Source organism: Ciconia boyciana, chromosome 12 (genome assembly GCF_034638445.1).
Source record: "Ciconia boyciana chromosome 12, ASM3463844v1, whole genome shotgun sequence".
NCBI lineage: Eukaryota > Metazoa > Chordata > Aves > Ciconiiformes > Ciconiidae > Ciconia > Ciconia boyciana.
The window spans coordinates 6,881,819-6,903,318 of NC_132945.1; the positions used below are offsets into that span (position 1 = coordinate 6,881,819).

At 36.5% G+C, this 21,500-nt stretch overlaps 1 protein-coding gene across 1 annotated transcript in view; it reads left to right on the top strand.

The window, feature by feature from the left end:
* The window catches only part of DIAPH2 (diaphanous related formin 2), a 261,388-nt gene that overhangs the window by 185,012 nt on the left and 54,876 nt on the right, over nucleotides 1-21,500 (top strand). Inside the window, exon 27 of the mRNA XM_072876616.1 lies at nucleotides 8,241-8,336. Within this exon, the coding sequence (XP_072732717.1) occupies nucleotides 8,241-8,336 (96 nt within the window). The remainder of the gene's footprint in view (nucleotides 1-8,240; nucleotides 8,337-21,500) is intronic.

The window sequence follows — 21,500 nt, forward strand, 5'->3', positions numbered from 1 at the left end:
GAAGTATAATTTTGAAACCATTTGGAGAAGCAGGCAGGTAACAGCATGTGTTACCTAACATGGTATTGGAGTGGACTCTTTTCAGTAAGGGCCCAAATTTATGAAAAATTGCCTGGGAAGTTCCTGTAAACTTTTGCCCAAATGGCTGTGCAATACTTATACTTTTTATTAACTTGGATTAGTTTACTAAATCTAGTAATTTATTAATCTAGTAATCTAGTAATTCACTAGATTACTAATCTAGTAATTTAGTAATCTAGTAATTACTGAATTTAGTAAACTAATTTTAGTTTACTAAAATTAGTATATTTGTAATAATAAGAGCATAAGAAGTTTTGCAAGGTACATGTGGGTATTGCCTTTACTGGAAAGTGAAAGTGCACCGGTAAAATATATGGGTATTCCTGTAGAAATCGGTGCGGACAAGTAGAAGGGAAGGCAGCAAAACCGTCCAGAAACAAAAGCACGTTCCCAGGGCATATTGGAGCCATAGCTGTGAATCTGAACCGAAGAAACCAATAGATAGGAGGTGGATCACGTTTTGGATGTGTGGGCTGAGCTCTGTTGCGGCTTCGAGTGCAGTGCAGTTTCTGTAGTCCTAAGTTATTCAAGTAACTTAAAAAGCCTAAGCTGTTTTGTTGTTCCATTTTACCATCAATAGTGCTACCCCAGTTCTTGTATTTCATTTAAGAACAGTAGTAGTTACTCAGTTTTTTTATATTCTAATCAAAATAGCCTCCTTTCTAGTGCAGACTGAAAAAGCAGTCATCATGAAGGTCCTGGAAGAAATCTGCTAGAAGAAGCTAATTCCTACCTTTTTGATAGATGATAACATGCTGAAGGCTGAGGTAAAACTTTGTGCAATAGAGGCCACAAAAAGAAACTGAAATTGGTCTCACCAGATTTCTAGTTCTTCCAATCTAAATCAGAAAGTTATGTTTCTGAATCCCTTCTCTAGTATGTACTGAACATTTTGAGGTGGGAAGAACGTGACTGTTTTAGTGCATGGAAATATAGCTGACGTTTGGAGGCAATGTTTAGATAAAACCTCTTCCAAAGGTACTTTAAGACCTCACTTAAATCTATTATTTCTTGGGGGAGGTGGGGAGGGGTGTTAAAATATTTCAATACTTTTACTCAAAAAAAAAATTGAGTAAAAAAGGAAGTTAAATATTTTTAAAATTCTTTTAAAAATAGTTTATAAGAAGTGAGCTTGGCTTCAGGGAAATTGATACTTGTCTTCTTGAAGAAGGTAAGGACCTATTTTTAGGACAATTCAGTATGGTTGTTTAGAGGAGAGAAACGAAGAACTGCCATGAAGTTGAAATCATCAGAGCTGGCCACTGCCACAGAAGCAAGTTCAAGAATGCCTACTGAAACAGAGGCAACCCAAGAAGTTAAATATTCTCATCTTTATGTAAAGTCTATGAAAGAGCTCTGATTTTGTGTACGTTTCTCATTCATGGTTCAGGTTAGTCCCTAAACAGAGCACTACCACATGTTTTCTAGTGTGGTCTTTCAACAGTGCTCTTTTAATTGCAAGAATGACTTTAAAAGCCTCGTAGGCTACAACAGACTAAACACATTTCAGTTTCCAATATGAAGTATTAGCAGCAGTTACTTAAAAAAACCACAACAAGACAGTAAAACTTACTGTCCTGGCTCAGCTGTAGCTTTTATTGCTACTCAGGCTAGCAAAAGAATGATACTTTACCTATATATTTTTTGTCAACTTCAATTTTCATTTTAATGATATGAATTATAAGTAGAAAAGAACATTATTTTGGATTTAATATCGGGAGGTATGGATGTTGAGATCTCTTTTTGAGGTTTAGATGAGATTTGGCAGGAAGTGATAAAGGAATGTAATATTGACAAAAAGGATGCTAAATCTAACTTAAGGGTTGTATTTCATAAGGTGCTAGCAGTGATAGCAAAGGGACATATTTTATCTTCATCTCCATGTTGAAATGGTTCCTCTGTTTCAGAGGAACTCTGTTAAAACAGAGAAAATGGCTACAGAAGCAGGTGAAGGATTGCGTTTGCTCTGTGAAAAATAAGATAAAGTAAACATTCTTTATCATTCTCAAGTGTTTGTTTTCTACCTTTATAACACAGTCCTCATGGTTAATTTAGCAGTGTACAGATTATGCTAAAATAAATTACCTACCTATACTGAGGAATCTTAGTTCTACATCTATGTCAGATATAGTCATAATACAGTGCAAAAGCAGGCTGTTTCAAATAATTATTTTAAAAAGTGAAGACACTTTAATCCCTCTGCTGTGTTCCAGAGGCAGGTTAAATGTCAGCTCTGTATATTTATTTGTGTTGGGTAAAAGACCTGATGTGCTTGATGAGATTTATCTCTGGACTGTGTTAACTCCTTGAACTGTTTTTACACAAGTTCTCATACAGTGGATATGAGCAACATGAGATATACAGAAGAGAAAAGCATCTTGATTTTTTTTTTTATTTTACCATTTCCTATCTTAAATACTTGTCGAAGAGAGAGTTCCATGTAAGGAGGGTGATAATTAAAAAACTTACATGTACATACAAAGCAGAAGGGAGACTCAGTCAGTGATAACAGGAGGCGTCTAAAAGCGTGCTTGAAACTTTTAGTCCTTCACATATTTATTATTATTTTTTTAAATCTTTATTTTATGTTTTACAAAGGGAGGCTTAAGGATTATGTAATACTATTGCAGTCTTTCCTGCAATAGTATTGCACATACAGAGGCACATTTACATTCATTTTACCTTTTTAGAAAATGTTTCTTTTCCTGCCTTGTTTCTAAATATTTACAACTGTGAAGTTAATATTGTCGTTCCATCTCCACATGCCATTTGCTGATGGATAAAATATAAAGAATGGCTTGAGTTTGGGACAGGTTATCTATCTTCGGAAAGCTGAAGTTTAAAAATAATGTTCTGGAAACATATGCTTTGTTTCTATCTGATATTTACTTCATTGGGAAGTACTTTACATGAGAATTAAACTGCTAATTGCTTGTAAAGTTTTGAATTCAGTGTGTTATATGAAGACAAATCAAGACAGACTAGTCATACCTGATCGTACACTTTCTAATATTTTTTTGTCTTTATAAATATTCTAAACAAAAATTATTATTTGGAAGGACAGTTTTCCTCATAAATATAAAGGTCATATCTGCACTAGAAGGCATTTCAAAATAAAAACACGTGCTCAGAAGTAAAGGCTTGGTTCACCACTACAGATACCCACGGATTGCGTTCTTCACGCTGTAACTTATGCAGCAGCCTCAGTGCCAATAATTGGTTTCTTGCACACTCATTCCCCATTTTCTCTCGTACCCTTTTTAAAGATACGCCATCAATAAGGAGTTGCAGATTGATGCTTTACATACAGTGGTTTGAAAAGATCATGTGACTTTTGCTCCTGCTATTGCCTGTGCTATATGATATAATTCCTTTCAGAATGTTTTGCTTCATCCTTAAAATCTCTACACTTCTTTATTCCCACAGTCTTGTTTGGGAATGCATTCTAAAACATCATTTTGATTGCAAAGATACTTCCACTAACTCAGCCTAGATGTTTTCCTGTTTGCTGCTGTACCAAAACAGCCCTCTCCTGGGGAAGTTACCTGTTGGGATGAGTTTTCTCTCATGGGACTTTACAGATTCTAAGCACAGAGGCACGTTGTCATACCTCTTTTCAGTGGCTGCTTTATGTAGTCTAAAGAAATTGTGCTGCCTTAGGCATTTCTTGTTAGAATCCACTCCCCTGGTTATTGTAAAGGCTTTTCCAGTTGTGATTTGTCTTCTGTGAATGCTGCAACCAAGCTTGTATACCACTGCTACTGGAAATAGAGTATGCTGACTTTTTAACACACTGATCAAGACTGGCAATTCATCATTGTTTCTTTGGTCACCTCTTTATATGGGAGCTCTTGGTCATTTCCTAATGAAGAGCTCCTGGCTTGCACCTGAAGTTATACACTGTGTACACAAGTTATTCTGTGTATAACTTTAACTATTATTAACTAAATTATAACTATTGTTTTCATTTATTTTATTATTCCAAATCTTATGCATCTGATCTTATCTTCCAGAATGGTAGTATTTCCTGTTTGTATGTCATCTGTTGTTATAGCAAATCCACTGATGAGGTTTTCAGAAAAATTCAACTGATAAGCTCTCAAATGTTAAGGCTTCCTATCTATAAACAACCTTATGTTGTTACTTAGCCAGATATTTTAGTAATGACCATCTTTTGCACCTTCCACTAATGAATTAAGCAGCCATTATATCAAATGTTGAAGACATTTGTTTTCAACAAACATCTATGATAAATGAGATAGAGAACTTTAAATAATGAGATAGAGAACTAGATAAATGAGAGAGAGAACTTTTCTAGCCAAATGAAGTGCAGTATATTGCATTAACAGAAACCATAAACCAGAAATTTAGTCTAATATCTTTGGCAGAACCATAATCTCATAATCTTGTGTTCTGTCGTCTTCAAAATTTGTTTGAAAGGCCTTTCATGCTGCCAGGTGAAGACTATCATGCTTTTTTTTCCCCAGCTAATGCTTTGGGGTTTTTTGTAAACAAATTCTACATTTGCTAATCTCAAATAATAATAATAGTAGGTATTTGGTTATTTCAAATGGCATGTTAATCTCATAGAGATTTGCAATTTGCTTCCACATCAGTGGAGAGAACTTTATATTAGCTGATTTGGCATTACTCATCCATGGTCGTTTATCTATCTTGCCTTTGTTCCAAGGGGTAGTGTTATTTATGTGCATGAACATTGAAGTGAAAAGTTCACTCAGTTTGACTGTGTTGGGATTACTATACATCTCTAGCAATAGTCACTGTTCTGTTTGTAATACTGTCTTTCACCCCTCACCCCCCACCCTTTTGTACATCCAAATCTTCAGTTTCTGATTTAATTTCTTACCGTTTATCAAGTATCTCCTCCTTTGAGATTGGCAGTCTAGTTCCAGTGTACTAATGTTTAGAACGTCATTTAACATAAAAATCTGACCACAAATACTAAATGCTTATCATGACCAGTTCATCCAAAGTCTGTTGTTATTTATAAAAGCTAAGTGTAAAATCCAGAGCATTGCCTTTATACACAGCAAACTCGTTTATAGATGCACAATATGACTATATCACTCAGCATTTATAAGTGGATGAAGTTTATGCCAGTCTTTTTCACATACACTTTCATGTTATAGTTTACTCTAATTCTTTTTCTTTTTTCCTTTTTCTGTTCTGCTTCCTATAACTGGTCAAAAATTATGAAAAGTTTAGGTATCTTGATATTAAGATTGCCTGCTCATCTCAAATGTGACTTTATTTGTTCATTGTATCATATCTTTTTTTCTCTGTCTGTGCTTCTCAGCTTGCTTGGGGCTCTTCAGCAGTGTAAGAAGCAATAGTATTGTTCTGTAGAAGAAGAAAGTTATTTTTGTCTCCATTATCATCGCTGAAAGTGGCCAAAATCTGTTGACTAATACTGGTCTAAACTGTGGGACCTGTGAGAGGACGAGTCTTACTGTAACCTCCTAAAAACGCACCCATTTTCAAAACAGACTGTATGTGCTAAACCAAATCTGTAATAGAATATTAGTATGAAATCCAAAAAAAACCAAGGTGGGCTTGTAGTTAATGTATCAAATAATGATTAAGACATTTTTTGCCTTTTCACTTCCGTTTAATACCTGTAGTGAATCTGGCTCTTTGCTAAGGCTAATCAAAGCCTTATAGAGCCAGTTATAACATGGAAACAGCTTGCAAATTTTTTTGCATGCATGCATACATTTGCTGTCTCTTTAATGCTTGGGACCAACTTGGAGAAGAAAGAATGAAGAAGAAAATCACTTGTTCCAGTTGAAACCCCTATCCTTGTGTACAGTGGAAGATATCTGAAAGAGAAATGAGGACTATGTATTTTATTTCCACTGACCATTTCTGTTGGAAATAAGTTTCTCAGTTTAGAAACTTCTGGTAGTTTTTGTCTTTGTTTCTGATTGGTGTGTACAAGTTGCTGTAGGTAGTATAAAAAAAAAGGGCAAATCAAGGAGATAGCTGGTAATATGTGAAGTACCTCAGCGAGAGCTGTGGGGAAAGGCTGAAATTTCTGTTGGATTTTATTTATGAATGTTAATGAAGGCTAAGTGAAAATGCAGTTCTTTGTCCAGTTCCCACTTAATCACCTGATGACTTTGATTAAGATGCAGTGCTGAGATCAGACCTAGCATAAATTTTACTTTGAGGAGTTAAAAATCTCATCACTGTATTCTACAGCTTCCTTAGTTCATGTGTCTTTATATTGTATATTTTGATATTCCAAAAATAGGGTGGTTTTTAGCAGTTGCAGTAATTAGCAGGTAGAGTAGCACACTCAGCAAAAAAGAAGTGGAAGGCTGCATAAACATTGATGGAGTATTGAAGGATTTTTGTGTTTTTGAATAAACTCTGCCAACTCTTATTTTTAATGAAGATGGAATGATATTGTAGTTTTTATATGCATAAAATATTCTAACTTATTAACTAATTTATGTATTACAGTCACATTCATTAAATGTTTCAGACAAACTTGGTGTGTATTAGTTTGGATAAAGTGTATTCACAGAACTTTGATTTAGAAAATAGATTTAATACAGAGACAACAATAAATCCATGAATAAGCATGTGTAGGGTAAGGAGCACAAAGAAAAATAATTACGTTGTGTGCTTTAGACAAAATTCTGGCCTTGTACATTTGAGTGTGAATAGTGAGAAGCTAATTTACTTACGTATTTTGCAGGCGCTTAGGTTTTTTAAGGGTTTTAGATGGAATGTAATTAAAACTGGTATTTCAGAGTCTTCTGCTGGTTGCTACTCTTGCTCTGCCTCCTTTCATCTTACACTGGAGAGAACTTTATGTATGTGTGTATATTATACATAATGGTTTAAATTACGTTGATGTATAATTTAAATTTATCAAGTAGTTACACTGATGATCATCATGTAGAAATTTTAACCAGGTACTGTTTTAGGATTGGTGTGCTTTTATATCAGGTCTGGATTTAGTCTAATAAATCTAAATGTAATGGAGAACCGGGGCAGAATACCTTTTGCATTATTAAGCTGCTTTTAAACTTGAACATTTGAGAGCTTGAATGTGCATTTAACCTCCTACACCTTGTGTGAGTCAGAAGTGTTTTACCATCATGTAAATCTTTAGCATAAAGTAATTATCTTCCCACTCTGTGATGGGGAAATTTATATTAACTTGAAATCTGAGAGATATGAATAAAATGTCCCCCTACCTGCTGAGTCTAGTCTATATTTTAGTTTGGGGTTATAACACAGACACGTGAACAGAAAAAGAGGCATTCATCAATAGTTTTGTAATATTGCAGTTCTTTGACCTCTATTTCTCATGCTGTTGAATGCTGCTATCAACTGTTATTAACAGACTGAAATGCAAAGGAAGTTAAAGACTTAAATACGTAAAAAAGAAATAATCTCTCTACCCAGATGTCTATAATGCACCATAAAGTCCAGCAATTTAAAGGCTACAGGTTAGCTTGGATATGAAAAAAGCAAGAGAAAGATTTAGCAGAAGTAGGATTCAGCTTTTAAGAAATGTTATGCCACTTACCTTCATGGCATGATTCTCCCCTCTTTGTTCTTTCCTTACCATAGATGATCTTAAGGTAAGGTATACTGTTACATGTGTAGCATATGGCGTATGTATCCTAGCGTGTCGTATAGATAAATATTATTTTTTCAGGGATTTAATGCATCATAAAGATGGGAGGCAACATATAAAATATTTGCAGTACTAGAATATTTAACTGTGCCGTTCAGTTTCATCAGGTTTTCCAGGTGTGTTGATTAAATCAAAAAGAGATGACCTGTTTCTACTTCAGGAAAGTCTTAGAAGAATTTAACAGTGAAACAGCAGTCATTCACCAGCAGTTGTCTATCTGCATGCTGAAGAGGTCATCAATAATGCACAAGATAACATCTCTAAGTTGAAAGAACAGTAGGATTGGCATCAATTTTGCTTAATAGAGCATCGTACGCAAACTAGACAGGGATACCTGAAGCACTGACAGCATCCATTACATTAAAATGTATATGTCTCTTATTTGGAAGCGTTATGCAAACTTGACAACACCTTTACTTTTTTCCCTTTCTAAAATCTGATTTCAGTTGCACTGAAATTAATATTATTTTTCTCCTATTCTCAGAGGGTGATGAGACGGGAGTGATGGATAGTCTGCTTGAGGCCTTGCAGTCAGGAGCAGCATTCAGAGATCGCAGGAAACGAACACCAAGAGGACAAGGTAAGATGCTTTCTAAAAACTTTTAGTTATAAAATGAGTGGGCAAAAGATGTTTTGCAAAGATTTACCAACAGTTTTCACTGAAAACTGTTGAGCTACTGTTGCTCATTGAGCTACTGTGAAAACTCAGCATCCTCTTTGTGATCACAGATTTTTAACTTGATAGCTCTATCTTCAGATAACTATGGGCTCTAAGGATGACAAAGGTTCCACTTGTGGTTGAAATGGCATTTAAAACATTGCTGCACAAAGTATGTTTGTCTTAATCTTTAAAACCATAAGTATAATTAATTTATTGTAGGTGGCACTGTGAAAAATATTAGCTTCTTACACCGATAAGAGTTTGGGCGTATAGCTGATAGTCTTTTTCAAGCACTGGTCTTAGATATGTCCTGGTTTGGTTGGAAGCTATAGTGTGTGTAGTCATAAAAGTCAAATTACAATAAAGTAGCTTCACTTTCTTGAGGGAGACAATAGTATTGTACTGAATTTAGTCTAGTTTACTGGTTTAGTCTGAACAATTATTGCTTCCTGCAAATTTGGTTTTGAGAAAATTTGAGAGAAGGCTAAGGAACTGCAGTGTTTTCTCAATTCACTTCTCTGCCTATGATATGCCAGTTGCATACAGTTTGTGAACTGCATTTACTCTGCATTTACTTTTAATCAAAGCTCATGGTAGTATACTATATTTTGAAATTTTTCATTTAAAACATGTCTTACAGTAAAAAAATACAGTCTTAAAAATTTACAGTTGAAAAAATTATAGTTATTTGGCATAAAATCAAAAGCTTATGTTGGATACGTGCTGCCAAAGCTTTGGCAAAATGGAGTCCTCTTATTTTATAAATAAGCTATGTATATGTATCTAATTCTCAATGAGCTAGGGTTAGATTCATGTTGGCTGATTTTTATTTTTTTTTAGAGGAACAGAAGAGTAGAGGCAAATTCTACTACCCTCTTTCATCTAGCTAGCAAAGATGGTGTATAATTATATTTAATTTGCCATATGCCTGATCTTATGGCAAAAATAAAAATAAGTTACATAATTTGTTCATACTAGGAAATGAATTCTGCTACAGTTCCAGTATCATTCTTAATTCAGAGCTTGTTTCTGCTCTCAGATCAGAACTAAAAGAACTCCTCGATCAAAATGTTTGGGTTTTTTTCCCATATCTTGAGAAATATCAAAGTGAGAGATGGTCTGTCTGTGTTGTGGCTTGAGGAGAGATTTGTCACCCAGAGGTGACAAAGAAAAGCTTCCCAGGGACCAGAGGAGATTGCGCAAAATCTGCTGCAGCTGAGAAAGCCAAGGAGATGACTGAACCCAGGTCCAAAAAACAGTGACTCCTCTGCAACAATGGGGGCAGAGCTAATTAAAAATCCCTTTTACTTGTCTTCTATTTCATAGAGTCACTTTCTGTGTGTTTGAAATTTCATTGTGTCAGTTTCTATTCTAGTGGGGTCTGGCTTTTACATTTAAGGAGTTTATTGACTTTGGGGAACTTAATGTGAGAAAAGGTCTAGATAATCCGTTTCCAAGCTCTGGCCAACTGTAAGTCTTCTCATAAGTGGATAAGACCACTATGTAAAGTTTTCAGGGGGTAGCTAAAAATTCAGACAAGAGGCAAAAAATGTTAGTCCTAGACAAGTATCTGATTTAAACTATGTAAATTTTCTCATGTGATTTAGGAACATGCATGACATCTAGTCAGTAACTTGTCTACACACCAGAAGATACTTTAAAATATGGCTGTGACATCTCTAAGTAGTGGACTATAGCATTAAAAAAGCAGGGAACATGTTTACAAACTTCCGCATCTCTCCTTAAAAAATTGAAGGGTCAATGACAGTTTTCTCATTGGTACTATCAATAGACTGCGTGTTCTGGAGAGTTTCTTCCAGTGAGATTTTTGTAAACAGTTAACTCCATGCCTTCTATGGTTTAGTGGAAGGAACAAAAAGTAAATAAAAGCTCTGGAAAGAAGAGGTTGGGGGATTTCTGGGCTTGCTGGGTCGTTTGGTTGTGATTGGCCAGCCTATAGCAAGTGGTATAGTACTGTCTATACATGATGCACAATGTAGGAGTTTTCTGTACATTATTGATAGCTTGCTGTGCTCTCTGTAATCAGCATGTATTCTTAACGCACAGAAAAGAAAAATATAGGTGCTTCTATTCTGAAAGTTAAACTTGTACAGCAAAGTTTTGAGTTTTGAGCTTGGTAGCCATCATGGCCTGAGAAGAAAAATTGTTGTTTCCTACATGTTTGGACACAGATTTCATTTTTGTGTGTCAGTTATGGCTTTCTCACTCCCAAGTTTAAATCTAGTGAGGAGAAAAAACTACTTTTGCTTGCTTACTTTTTGCAGTTTTATTAATTACTTGGTAACAGGTAGGCCCTGCAGAAAGCCTAAAAACAAAACAAAACTAAAAAACCACAAACAAGAAAATGCCCCCAAAAAACACTGAGCAATACAGTAAGTTCACTTGCGTACATTTTCATGTATGTGCTCTAGATGTCTCGTTGCAAACTTGCTTATTCTGTTTGCAGCTACTCAGGGTGAAAATGAAAACTACGGAAGGTTACAGCCCTCTCCATGGTTACAACCAGTAGACCATGAAAATTTAGCTTTTGTTGTATTATCTTCCAGTGGTTTCACAGAGTAAATTTAACTCAAAGGGGCACACTGTAGCATCACTACTAGTGGCATTCTTGATCAGTTTGACTGAAAAGGAGAAAACCCACAACTTTCCAAAAGAAAAACCTCTGCAATGGCATGTGGTCACTGCTAGCTTTAGGTGAGTAGGTTGGACTTAGGAGGGATCATTTCATTTGGATAACAGACCTCCAATTACTGTAAGCCTACAGCTACCCCAGAAAAGTGTCATTCTACCAAAGATACCTGTTCAATTAGCCTTTTTTACAGAGACCACTGGTGTACCTTGTAGCATATATTTGTGCTCACATGGTCATGTCTTTAAAATATTTAACGAGTAAGAGGCAGACTGACTGGGTAAGAGATGGAGATCGAAAGGGAATGGTGCTGTCTTCATCTAGAATGGCAGCCTTATGCACGGGGAACTACTCAGTATCGCAGTTTTCCTACTGGGCAAAAAAATTTTGGTGAAATGTACAGACAGGTTTGGAAAAGTAAAACTCATTTAAAATATGTTTAACTGCATTGTTTTTGTTTGTTTGCTAAGCCTGTAAATGAAAAGTTACACTTTAATGGGTTGCATTATAACTATAGACTTTTCCAATAAAATTCTTTTTGTTATATCAGGTCATGGAAGTAATAATAAAAAATTCCTGTCCTCCTCCCCCAGTTTTTAATTTCATTGTACTCTTATGTAGTCTTTGTTATGTAGACTTTTCAATGTGAAAAAAGTTTCTGTGTGGTTTCTCTCTCCTAAGCTTATTACTGTATCTTTATTGTTTCTAGATACTGGATTTTAAGTACAGTTTGTCCTTTCAGTAGATTGCTTTGCTTATAGAGGCTATAAAATAATAATTAGAAATCAGTTTCTAGAAATGTTGCTTCCTCTTCCAAAAATATACTTGCTTTTTTCAAGTTTGCTGATATTGGAATGAGAGGATAATAAAGAATGGTATTAGGTGGCATTCATCACAGGATACCAGTTTAAAATGTGTGTCCAGCGCTACTATTACACCAATTATCCCTGACCTTTTTTTCTGGCCTTGGGGTATGATGTTATTAAAGAAGACTGATTCAGGAATATTTTCTTTCTAATATTAGTTTAAGCAAATTTCTGCACAGAGCTAACTATTCTGTTAGGGTTCTTTCTGTTAAGCTGCTTAATTTTTTGCCATGGAATTTAAGTTTAATTTTTTCAGAAATGTTAATAACTAGTGCCCTCTCCTATATATCCAGACTATTGCAACTGCAATGATAATATGTGCCATTATTTCTGTAGTCTTTCACTACCGGGAAAGCATAGCTATAAAGAACATGCATGCAGGTTCTTTCTGCTTTAGATTTCAGTGTAAAGTATATTTATCAAGTATTTAATGGGGTCTGCTAGTACACATGTTTTGGGTTATTTTTTAATCCATGCATCAAGATCAAATCAGTACAGTGAGATGCATAGCAGGCACAATTTAGGAACTTCTGAATTTGATGTTATTGAGAGCTGCTACACTGTCGTTACTATTTCCATATTAGCAGTACACCTTGAGAGTGAAAGAGAAAGAATGAACCTCCCTTGCTCAGTTTCAACATCTAATTTGAATCTTTTATGCAAGGCATCTGAAGTGCTGCCACCACTTGTTTAACTTCCGTAAGATAAAAAGAATTTGAGGCAATGGAATATTATTACTTTGCAATTACTTCTGATAATTTTCAGATGGTGTTCAGACAATTCCTTTAATTTAGAATATGCTTTTTTAAAAAATAAAGAAGTAGGTGCATATTTTACATGAAGATCATCAGAATTCTAATAGAAAAGTTACAGTTTTAGACATTTCGTCTTCTGCTTGAAGACATAACTATGCTTAAAATTAAGGGCTCACTTCTATGTTTACATTTGCATTGATTATATTAAATACATTCTCGAGAGTTAGTTAGGTTTCTGGGTGCACGATCCTTATTTACCTAAAACACATTCAAATAAAAATCTTCAGTCAAAGCATATCTGCTTTACTGAAAGCGTTGTGAATCATTTTGTATGTGGCAGTTTTGTAAATAAACTGATTTTTGACATGCTTACATCTGTCTGTAAATTGGGCAGATTTATCAGTATTAAAATCCAAAAATGTGGTAGGTGCACTTCTAACAGATCATGATTTGTGCTCAACTAAAATGGTATTTGCGTAGCCTTGTTTGCTGTCTTTCAGTTGAACAGTCTGTTGTCGTCTTTATCATTAAGTATCTGTAATGAAGTTAGAAATATCCATAATGGACTCTAAAAATGCTAGTCTCAAGTTTTAAAAAAACAGTATGTATTTTAAACTTATTTGGTCATCTTTTTAAATATCCCATGGCAAAGAACTAATATTCCTATTGTTATGTTCAGCTACTATCTCTTAATTTTTTGTTATTTTACTTTGAGAAGCTGAATATTTAAAAGCATATTTTGCTATCTCAGTTATATAATGGAGGGGTTTTGCTTACAGTCAGGAATCATGGACTAATGAGACCTACGCGTATGATCCAAGTGCTTCGGAATTATCACACCTATAATAGCAAGAGCTAAACAAGGATCACAAAAAAGAAATTTACTGGTTTTGTCATCAAGGCATTATTGTGAGATTTAAGTTTGCTTTTATTGCTAAATATAAATATGGGTTGTATAAGGAAAATCTATTTATAGTACCAATCAAATCGAGTCTTAGCAAATTACTTTAGTCCAGAGAGCTCCATAAACAGTCCCAAAGCTATTTAAATATAGGCATTTGTGGTGTAATCTGTTTTTACTGTGTATGCATTTTGGCTTATGTTTTTTGTAATTAAAGGAGGAATATTAGATAATGTATTATTCTGATGGCTTAGCATGAAAGCAACATCTGTAGCATGCAGAGGTTTTACTTGACATTTCAGAGGAATTCTACTTACAGGCAGGGTGAAGGAGAAAGGGTGAAAAAGGGAGGGGGAAAAGGAACTAAAGCAGACTGTAACCTCCAGCCTGCTTAGTCTGGGTTCTCCAGGTTTTTAGGTGGACAACACCCTTCAGCATGAAGGGAATGAAGAGGCTCTGAAAACACCTCAAGACCAATAAATGTATGGACATAAAGACAAAAATTCAAGAGTTGTATACATTTGAATAATTGTTTTCAGCTGTGTCATTGTGTTAAATACCCTTCTCTAGAGCCAGTATTGATTAGTTGTCTTTCAAACTGATTCTCTGATCTTGGTATGCATGAGATTGTTCACATGTTGACATAGAGTGTGTAACGTACTTAGGAATGTTTGGTAAACTAGACAGCCATAGAAAAGTGGTATTGTGAACTCTAGACTTTATGTATATTGCTGCTGCTTCGTCTAATTCTGAGTGGTTACTTGCCAGTTTCACTTTTTTTTTTTCTGAGACAAGAATTTTGTCTGAATAGATGAAAATATGCCATGAAATGGCAATGGCATATAGACATTCTAAAAAATGTCCTTCAAAAAGATGGTGCTATATAATTGTTACTAATTACATCTGAGTTTGTCATTCATCTAAAGCATTTAATAACTTACACAAGGCTAAGGAGAGTTATGTGCCCCTTGCTTTTATTAGTGTAAGCGCTTCAAAATGCATTTCAGCATAATATGAAAAGTATTCTCTGTAAGTTCTTCTGGAGAAGCGTTATGTAAAATTTTACACTGAAAGTATCAGAACATTTTTCAAGTGTTAGTATTTTAAAAAATTAACACTGGTGTTACTTTACTCATCAAATTGACCTACGATCCCAAAATATAAAGTTCTAATTTTTTGTGACTTAAGACATAGCAGAGTGCCTGTTTCCTTTTGAAGTAAAAACACGTTGCCCATTAATGATGATGAGAATTACATGGAAGTACTGAGGATTATTCTGCAGCCTCATGACATTGTAAGTTGCATCGTATAACATCTGAGCTTATGCCAGCCAGTTGCAGGACTGTGCCAGTTGCTTCAGACGTTGAAACTGTTATGTTTCTTTCTTTAAAGTTGTTTTTGTCTGTTTCATCATGGTACCCAGAACATCTGAAGGTACCCAGAACAGCTGTGGAGTTCATACAGAGTGTATATTACGGAGTTTCTTTTTCTGGGAGTTGACTTGGCACAGTTGCTTCTGAAGCTCTTAAAAGCCTTTAGAACTCCAAAAGCCTTTTTTGAATGTCCTATGTTGTGAAACAGATTTTTTAGAACTAAAACAAAGCTTTTCTGAGAACCAGAGAATTGTTCATAGTAACCAGCCTCTCGAAAAGTGTAATCCAGAAGGAGGCTGCCAAGTTCACGTGGTAGAATTTTGTATGAGTTGGAAGTCACCCACAGTTCTGAATTTTTTTTAATCTTTTTAATTCACACTGAATCTGAAAACTGTTCTATTTGAATGAGGTATGTCTTGCTAGATGTTAAGGCCTATGTTTCTAGAGATGGATAGCTGAGTTTTGGCTACATCTGTATGTGGTAGCTGAAATTAGAGAAACTACTTTTACGCACAGAGAAACTACTTTTACACACAGACAAAGGATGTTCATGCATTCATTTCCCAACTACATGAGTAGTAATGAATGATATGCAAGGCTAACTTAATTTGCATTTGGACATTTGAATTTTCTTTGTTAGCGCTGTTGCTGTTATCATGCAATTATTGTGAAACAGTTCTATTTGAAAAATTTTCTACTGCAGTACTGTTTACTGAGGTAATGCACATTGGCTTTAATATTTTAATACATATACATAATGTAAAGGAAAGGAAAGAGATGAAAATCAGTGTTGCAGTATATGACTTGGTAGCAGATTAATTTAACTGACATTAGGTCAAAATGGTTATTTTGCAGATGGGGATGCTTTCTGTTCCATCCCGTTCTAGGCACGTAGTGTAGAATTGACAGTCCTCTAACCTCAGCACGAAGAGACTGTCCCAGGTTTTTCACTAATGGTTGTCATCTTGACTGCAACAACTTAATTAGTTTACTTTCTGCAAAGACAATATGCAAAGACTGGTTATGACATAATGGAACAAATCATGGAAATTCTCATTTTCTTGTTGCGCTATCAGGAAAAAATGAGATTCTCTGCTCAGCATACCCAAAATAATAGTGTTTAGTTACAGAGTACTTGATATCATTTTAGCAGTAGACACATATTAGTAGTTAGGCAGTTATGTCATTGTGTGAGAAGCCAGAATCTCAGTTGCTGTATGTTGCCATAACTCTTTCTACTTGACCGATCTTTTTAGTTTAATAGTCTGTGACAGGTTAAATTAAGGATTTAAGCCAGGGTGTCCAATGACAGAGGGACAGGTAGAGACCAGCAGTCCCTGTTGGAGAAAAAGGCTAAAAAGATTTCTAAAAATGATAGAAAAGCTCTGCCAAGAGAATGGACTGGGAGGATGCTACATACGGACTTGACAATGTAACCCACCAACTTTGCTTTTTTTTAATACTCTCTTCTCTATTTATTTTTACATTAAGTCCCTGATTCTCAAAAAAAAAAAAAAAAAAGTTGAGGTGACTTGAACGTACTGTACCATCTTTGTCTTAACCACTTTCTCCAGCAACTTGTTCATACATTTTTACAGTGTTTTGTCTGAAATACTTTTGTCCTGAAACCATAGTCTTTTATTTTTCCATTACATTAGGTTCTCAATGTTTTAAAGTTATTATCTGGGGGAAGGTTTGTTAATAGCAGTCTAATGGATTCCTGCCCCATCCCCCCCATGTTTTATTCTGAAGTCAAACAAGTGATGGGTTTGAAAGAAGGTACTGGTGGGTATTACTCTGTATTCATTGTGTTGTCTTTATCTGAAAATCTGAAAGCTCTTTACAGAAGTGGGCACTACTCCCCCTTCTGTCATTTAATAGATGAGTAAACAAATGCTGTAGTTCTGCCATCTTTCAAAGCTAGCATACCCTAGCACTGGTGCTGAAAGAGCAGTCTTGCTCTGACAGCTTATTTTTTTTAAGCTTGTAATAAATTCAATGATTCAGCTTCACTTTGTGGCTAGCCCAAACCTTTATTTCACTCTCTAGAGGGTCTGTTCTTCATGTAACAAGCCGTACATAACTCCAGAGTATATTGTAGGCGGAAGTAGGCTGAACAGCCAGCCAGGCTGAAGCCAGCCAACTACCAGTCAGTTTTCTAAATGCTCTTTGAATTTGGCTAAGGCAGTGCTGATCCCAGCCTAGTGAAGATCTTTGGAGGCTCTGAAACACTGCACTAATGCAACTATGTTGGCTTCTGAGTGACTTCCAGTGTAGCAAAGGCAAGTTCATCTGTCTGCAAAAGACCCTATTGGCATTTCTTTCATTTTCTTTATAATAGTTGAAGGAGTAAAAAAATCTTGTACATGTATCAAGAAAATAAGTTTAAAAGCTTTAAGTAGTGTCCTTTTCTATCAATCTTTTAGGAATCCTGAAATTATATTTGCATGTAAGTTTTCTTGGGGCTTAGCATGGAATGATGCATTATAATTACAGTGGAACTAGAAAAATATCTCTGCAGTATTCGTGGTTTAATGCATTTTTGTATACAGAAATACCTGGAAAGAAAAAAGTTGAAATATTCAAACCAGGTAGAACTGTGTAGTTCTCCTAGGGAGAAACTACTTTTCCCCACTATCTAGGGAAACATTCAAACTACTGACATGCATTGGGGGAAAATACAGCATAACTTTCAATTTAGGAAAGGGTCATATGCAGCATATAACATTCTTAAAAGCATGGCATCAAATTCTGTCAGTACAGTGTTTAAAGGACTGTTGTGGTTTAACCCAGCAGGCAGCTAAACACCACACAGCCATTTGCTCACTCTCCCCCGGTGGGATGGGGGAGAGAAACGAGGGGCGGCGGGGGGGGTGTAAAACCTGTGGGTTGAGATAAAGACAGTTAAATAGGACAGCAAAGGAAGAGGAAATAATAATGATAAAAGAATATACAAAGTAAGTGATGCATAGTGCAATTGCTCACCACCCACTGACCGATGCCCAGCCCATCCCCGAGCAGTGGCCCCCGGCCAACTCCCCCCAGTTTCTATACTGAGCATGACATCATATGGTATGGAATAGGCCTTTGGCCTGTTGGGGTCAGCTGTCCTGGGGTCACCTGTCCCCCCTCCTTGCTTCTTGCTGGCAGGGCGTGAGAAGCTGAAAAGTCCTTGACTAGTGTGAGCATTACTTAGCAACAACTGAAACATTAGTGTGTTATCAACACTATTCTCATACTAAATCCAAAACAGCACTATACCAGCTACTAGGAAGAAAATTAACTCTATCCCAGCCAAAACTAGGACAAAGGGGAAAAAGAGGCTTATAAGAAATCTAAAATGTTACTGTATGTGTGTATTTATAAAATCAGGTGGTGTTCCTTATTGTTCAGTTGAAGGAATCATTCTAGATAATGAGTTTGCTTAATCTAAACAGAGCAGAAGTCCTTACTGAGGGACAAATGTCAGGGCAAGTGACAGAAATACCTTGAATAGGCACTGTTGTGTATAACCACAGCAGTTATGAGACCTGCTGGATGCTCTGCTTGCCACAGACCCTGGGCAGTTGCTGCATATTGCATCCTTTTCACCACTGGAGCAGACCATGTTTCTGTCTCCTTATAGCTTAAGTGTCTTGCTTATTTCTTGCAGAAAAAGAGAAATCTTGTTTTATTTGTGTTCACCTTGTTCCTTGCATACCCTGTTGAGATTTATTGCATGGTGGGTTTGGTGATGTCTTTGTAATGGCCACCTTCAGCAGCTGGTTGAATGCGTTTTTTAGATAAGTCAGCTGAGACTAATTTGAGGGTATTACTATTTTTCTTCTCAAAAGTTTCATCAACAGGGAAGAAACTTTTAAAAATTTTTTGTTCTACATAGCATTCAGTAGGTTAGTTTTTGGGAGAGCTGAGCAGTTCAGGTGTATTAGTCCCTTATAAACACTTGCCTGTCAATACTTTATTCTGTTCACTGACTTGTGTAATTCTCATTTAGATTGATTTTTACAGAAGACTGTTTCTAGACAAACAATTTCTGATGGAAATATGCTGTAAGTTATGTGATACTGGTCAAGTTCCAGTGTTCCTATTAAGATTTTCCTGCAAAAAGAGCAATTTTTAATGTATTTTTAGCGTACTGTAATGAATGATTAAGCTACTGAACTGGAGAGTACTATTGCAAATACAAGATCAAAGAATGGAAGTCAGTGATAGACAACAGAAAATATAATGAAACAGAAGAATGTGCCTGTGAAAAAGTAGAATAGTTTAGCTGAGGAAGCAAACTAGTCTTAATTAGTTATAGATAAGACTTTATATGATCTGTGTTATTTTTTTCTATGCTTAAACTTTTGCTGCTATTATGATGTTAATTAGAGGCATGCTACCAAAAACCACACTTTGATCTTTGTAGCTTATCACAAGTGGAAAATCTTACCAATTTAGGGGTATAGATTTTGTAATATCAGCTCGGCCTGAATTCGATTACTTTTATGTTTCTAGGAAGTTTGGAGAAGATAATTTTAGGGAGGTATTTTGTGTATTGGCAAGTTGTTGGCTAGTTTTATACTGTGATTTTCTGCGTCTTTCTCCAAAGCATCTTTGGCCATTCATTCATAATATATTGGGCTTAAAACACTACAGGTCTGACTTTGCATGGCAATGCACTTTGTCAGATTATATTTCCTTCTGTTGTGCTGCAGGCAAGTTTAAATTTCAGGGAGCATATCGAGACCTGGTCAATCAACATTTTTAACACAACTTCATGTCAGTACCTCCATTACATCTCTGAAACTCTAGCACAGGTGGTTCCTCTAATTATTGTGCATTATTGCCTCAACATAATGTAGCTGAGCTGTTACCTTTGTAATATATGTAGTTCCAAAATTGCTCTCACATCCTAAAAACTATCAGTGCTAGTTAATTGTAATACATTTGTATTGCTAGATTGTTTCAGTTTGAATACTCTTACATTTTAAAGGGTGCTACAATTAGGGTGAAGTTATTTTTAATGATGAATAAAAACAGATGTGAAATATTAATGATGTAGGTTAATAGTAATTCTAATAGTGATATATATTGAGTGACTCTAATTTCAAATCCTAGAATGATCTATATTCTGTTAAAAAAAGACACCAGCCTTGAAAGAGTTAGTTTTGTTCAGTCTTCAAAACATGCTGCAGAAGATAACCTTTGGTATGATTTGTTGTGTTTGTCTCAGTAGAAGATCTCTGCATATTACACTCCTGATTTCTTTTTTGGAGGAAAAAGTGATATAGGCTATAAGATTTTGTGAGAATATTATAACTAGTATAGCTATCAGTTTGTGCATTAGCTCATCCTCTTTTACTCTCACATGGAAGTATATAACATCATAATATTGTTATTTCAAAACCGTATACATGCGGTACAGTGTCTTCCAGATGGATGCCTAAAAATAAGCAAGATACTGGAGTTCTTCAAGTTAGATCTTGTATTGGGTTTGTGTGGAGCAAGGTTTTGGTGGTGGGGTGGATACAAGGGTGGCTTCTGTGAGAAGCTGCTGGAAGCTTCCCCTGTGTCCGATAGAGCCAATGCCAGCCGGCTCCAAGATGGACCCGCCACTGGCCAAGGCTGAGCCCATCAGCAATGGTGGTAGCACCTCTGGGATAAATTATTTAAGAAGGGGGAAAAAAACTGCACAACAGCAGCCGGAGAGCTGAGTGAGAATATGTGAGAGGAATAACTCTGCAGACACCAAGGCCAGTGAAGAAGGAGGGGGAGAAGGTGCTCCAGGCACTGGAGCAGTTTCCTCTGCAACCCGTGGTGAAGACCATGGTGAGGCAGGCTGTCCCCCTGCAGCCCATGGAGGTTAACAGTGGAGCAGATATCCACTGCAGACCATGGAGGACCCCACACTGGAGCAGGTGGGTGCCCGGAGGAGGCTGTGACCCCATGGGAAGCCCATGCTGGAGCAGGCTCCTGGCAGGACCTGTGGACCCATGGAGAGAGGAGCCTATGCTGGAGCAGGTTTGCTGGCAGGACTTGTGACCCCATGGGGGACCCACGCTGGAGCAGTCTGTTCCTGAAGGACTGTGCCCTGTGGAAGGGACCCACGCTGGAGCAGTTCGTGAAGAACTGCAGTCCGTGGGAAGGACTCACGTTGGAGAAGTTCGTGGAGAAGTGTCTCCTGTGAGAGGGACGCCACGCTGGAGCAGGGGAAGAGTGTGAGGAGTCCTGCCCCTGAGGAGGAAGGAGCAGCAGAGACAACGTGTGAGGAACTGACCGCAACCCCCATTCCCCATCCCCCTGTGCTGCTGCGGGGGAGGAGGTAGAGAATTTGGAGGTGAAGTTAAGCCCAGGAAGAAGGGAGGGGTGGGGGGAAGGTGTTTAGGATTTGGTTTTATTTCTCATTACCCTGCTCTCATTTGATTGGTAATAAATTAAACTAATTTCCCCAAGTCAAGTCTGTTTTGCTCGTGAGGGTAATTAGTGAATGATCTCCTCTCTGTCTTTATCTTGACCCATGAGCCTTGGCCTTGTGTTACATTTCCCGCCCTCC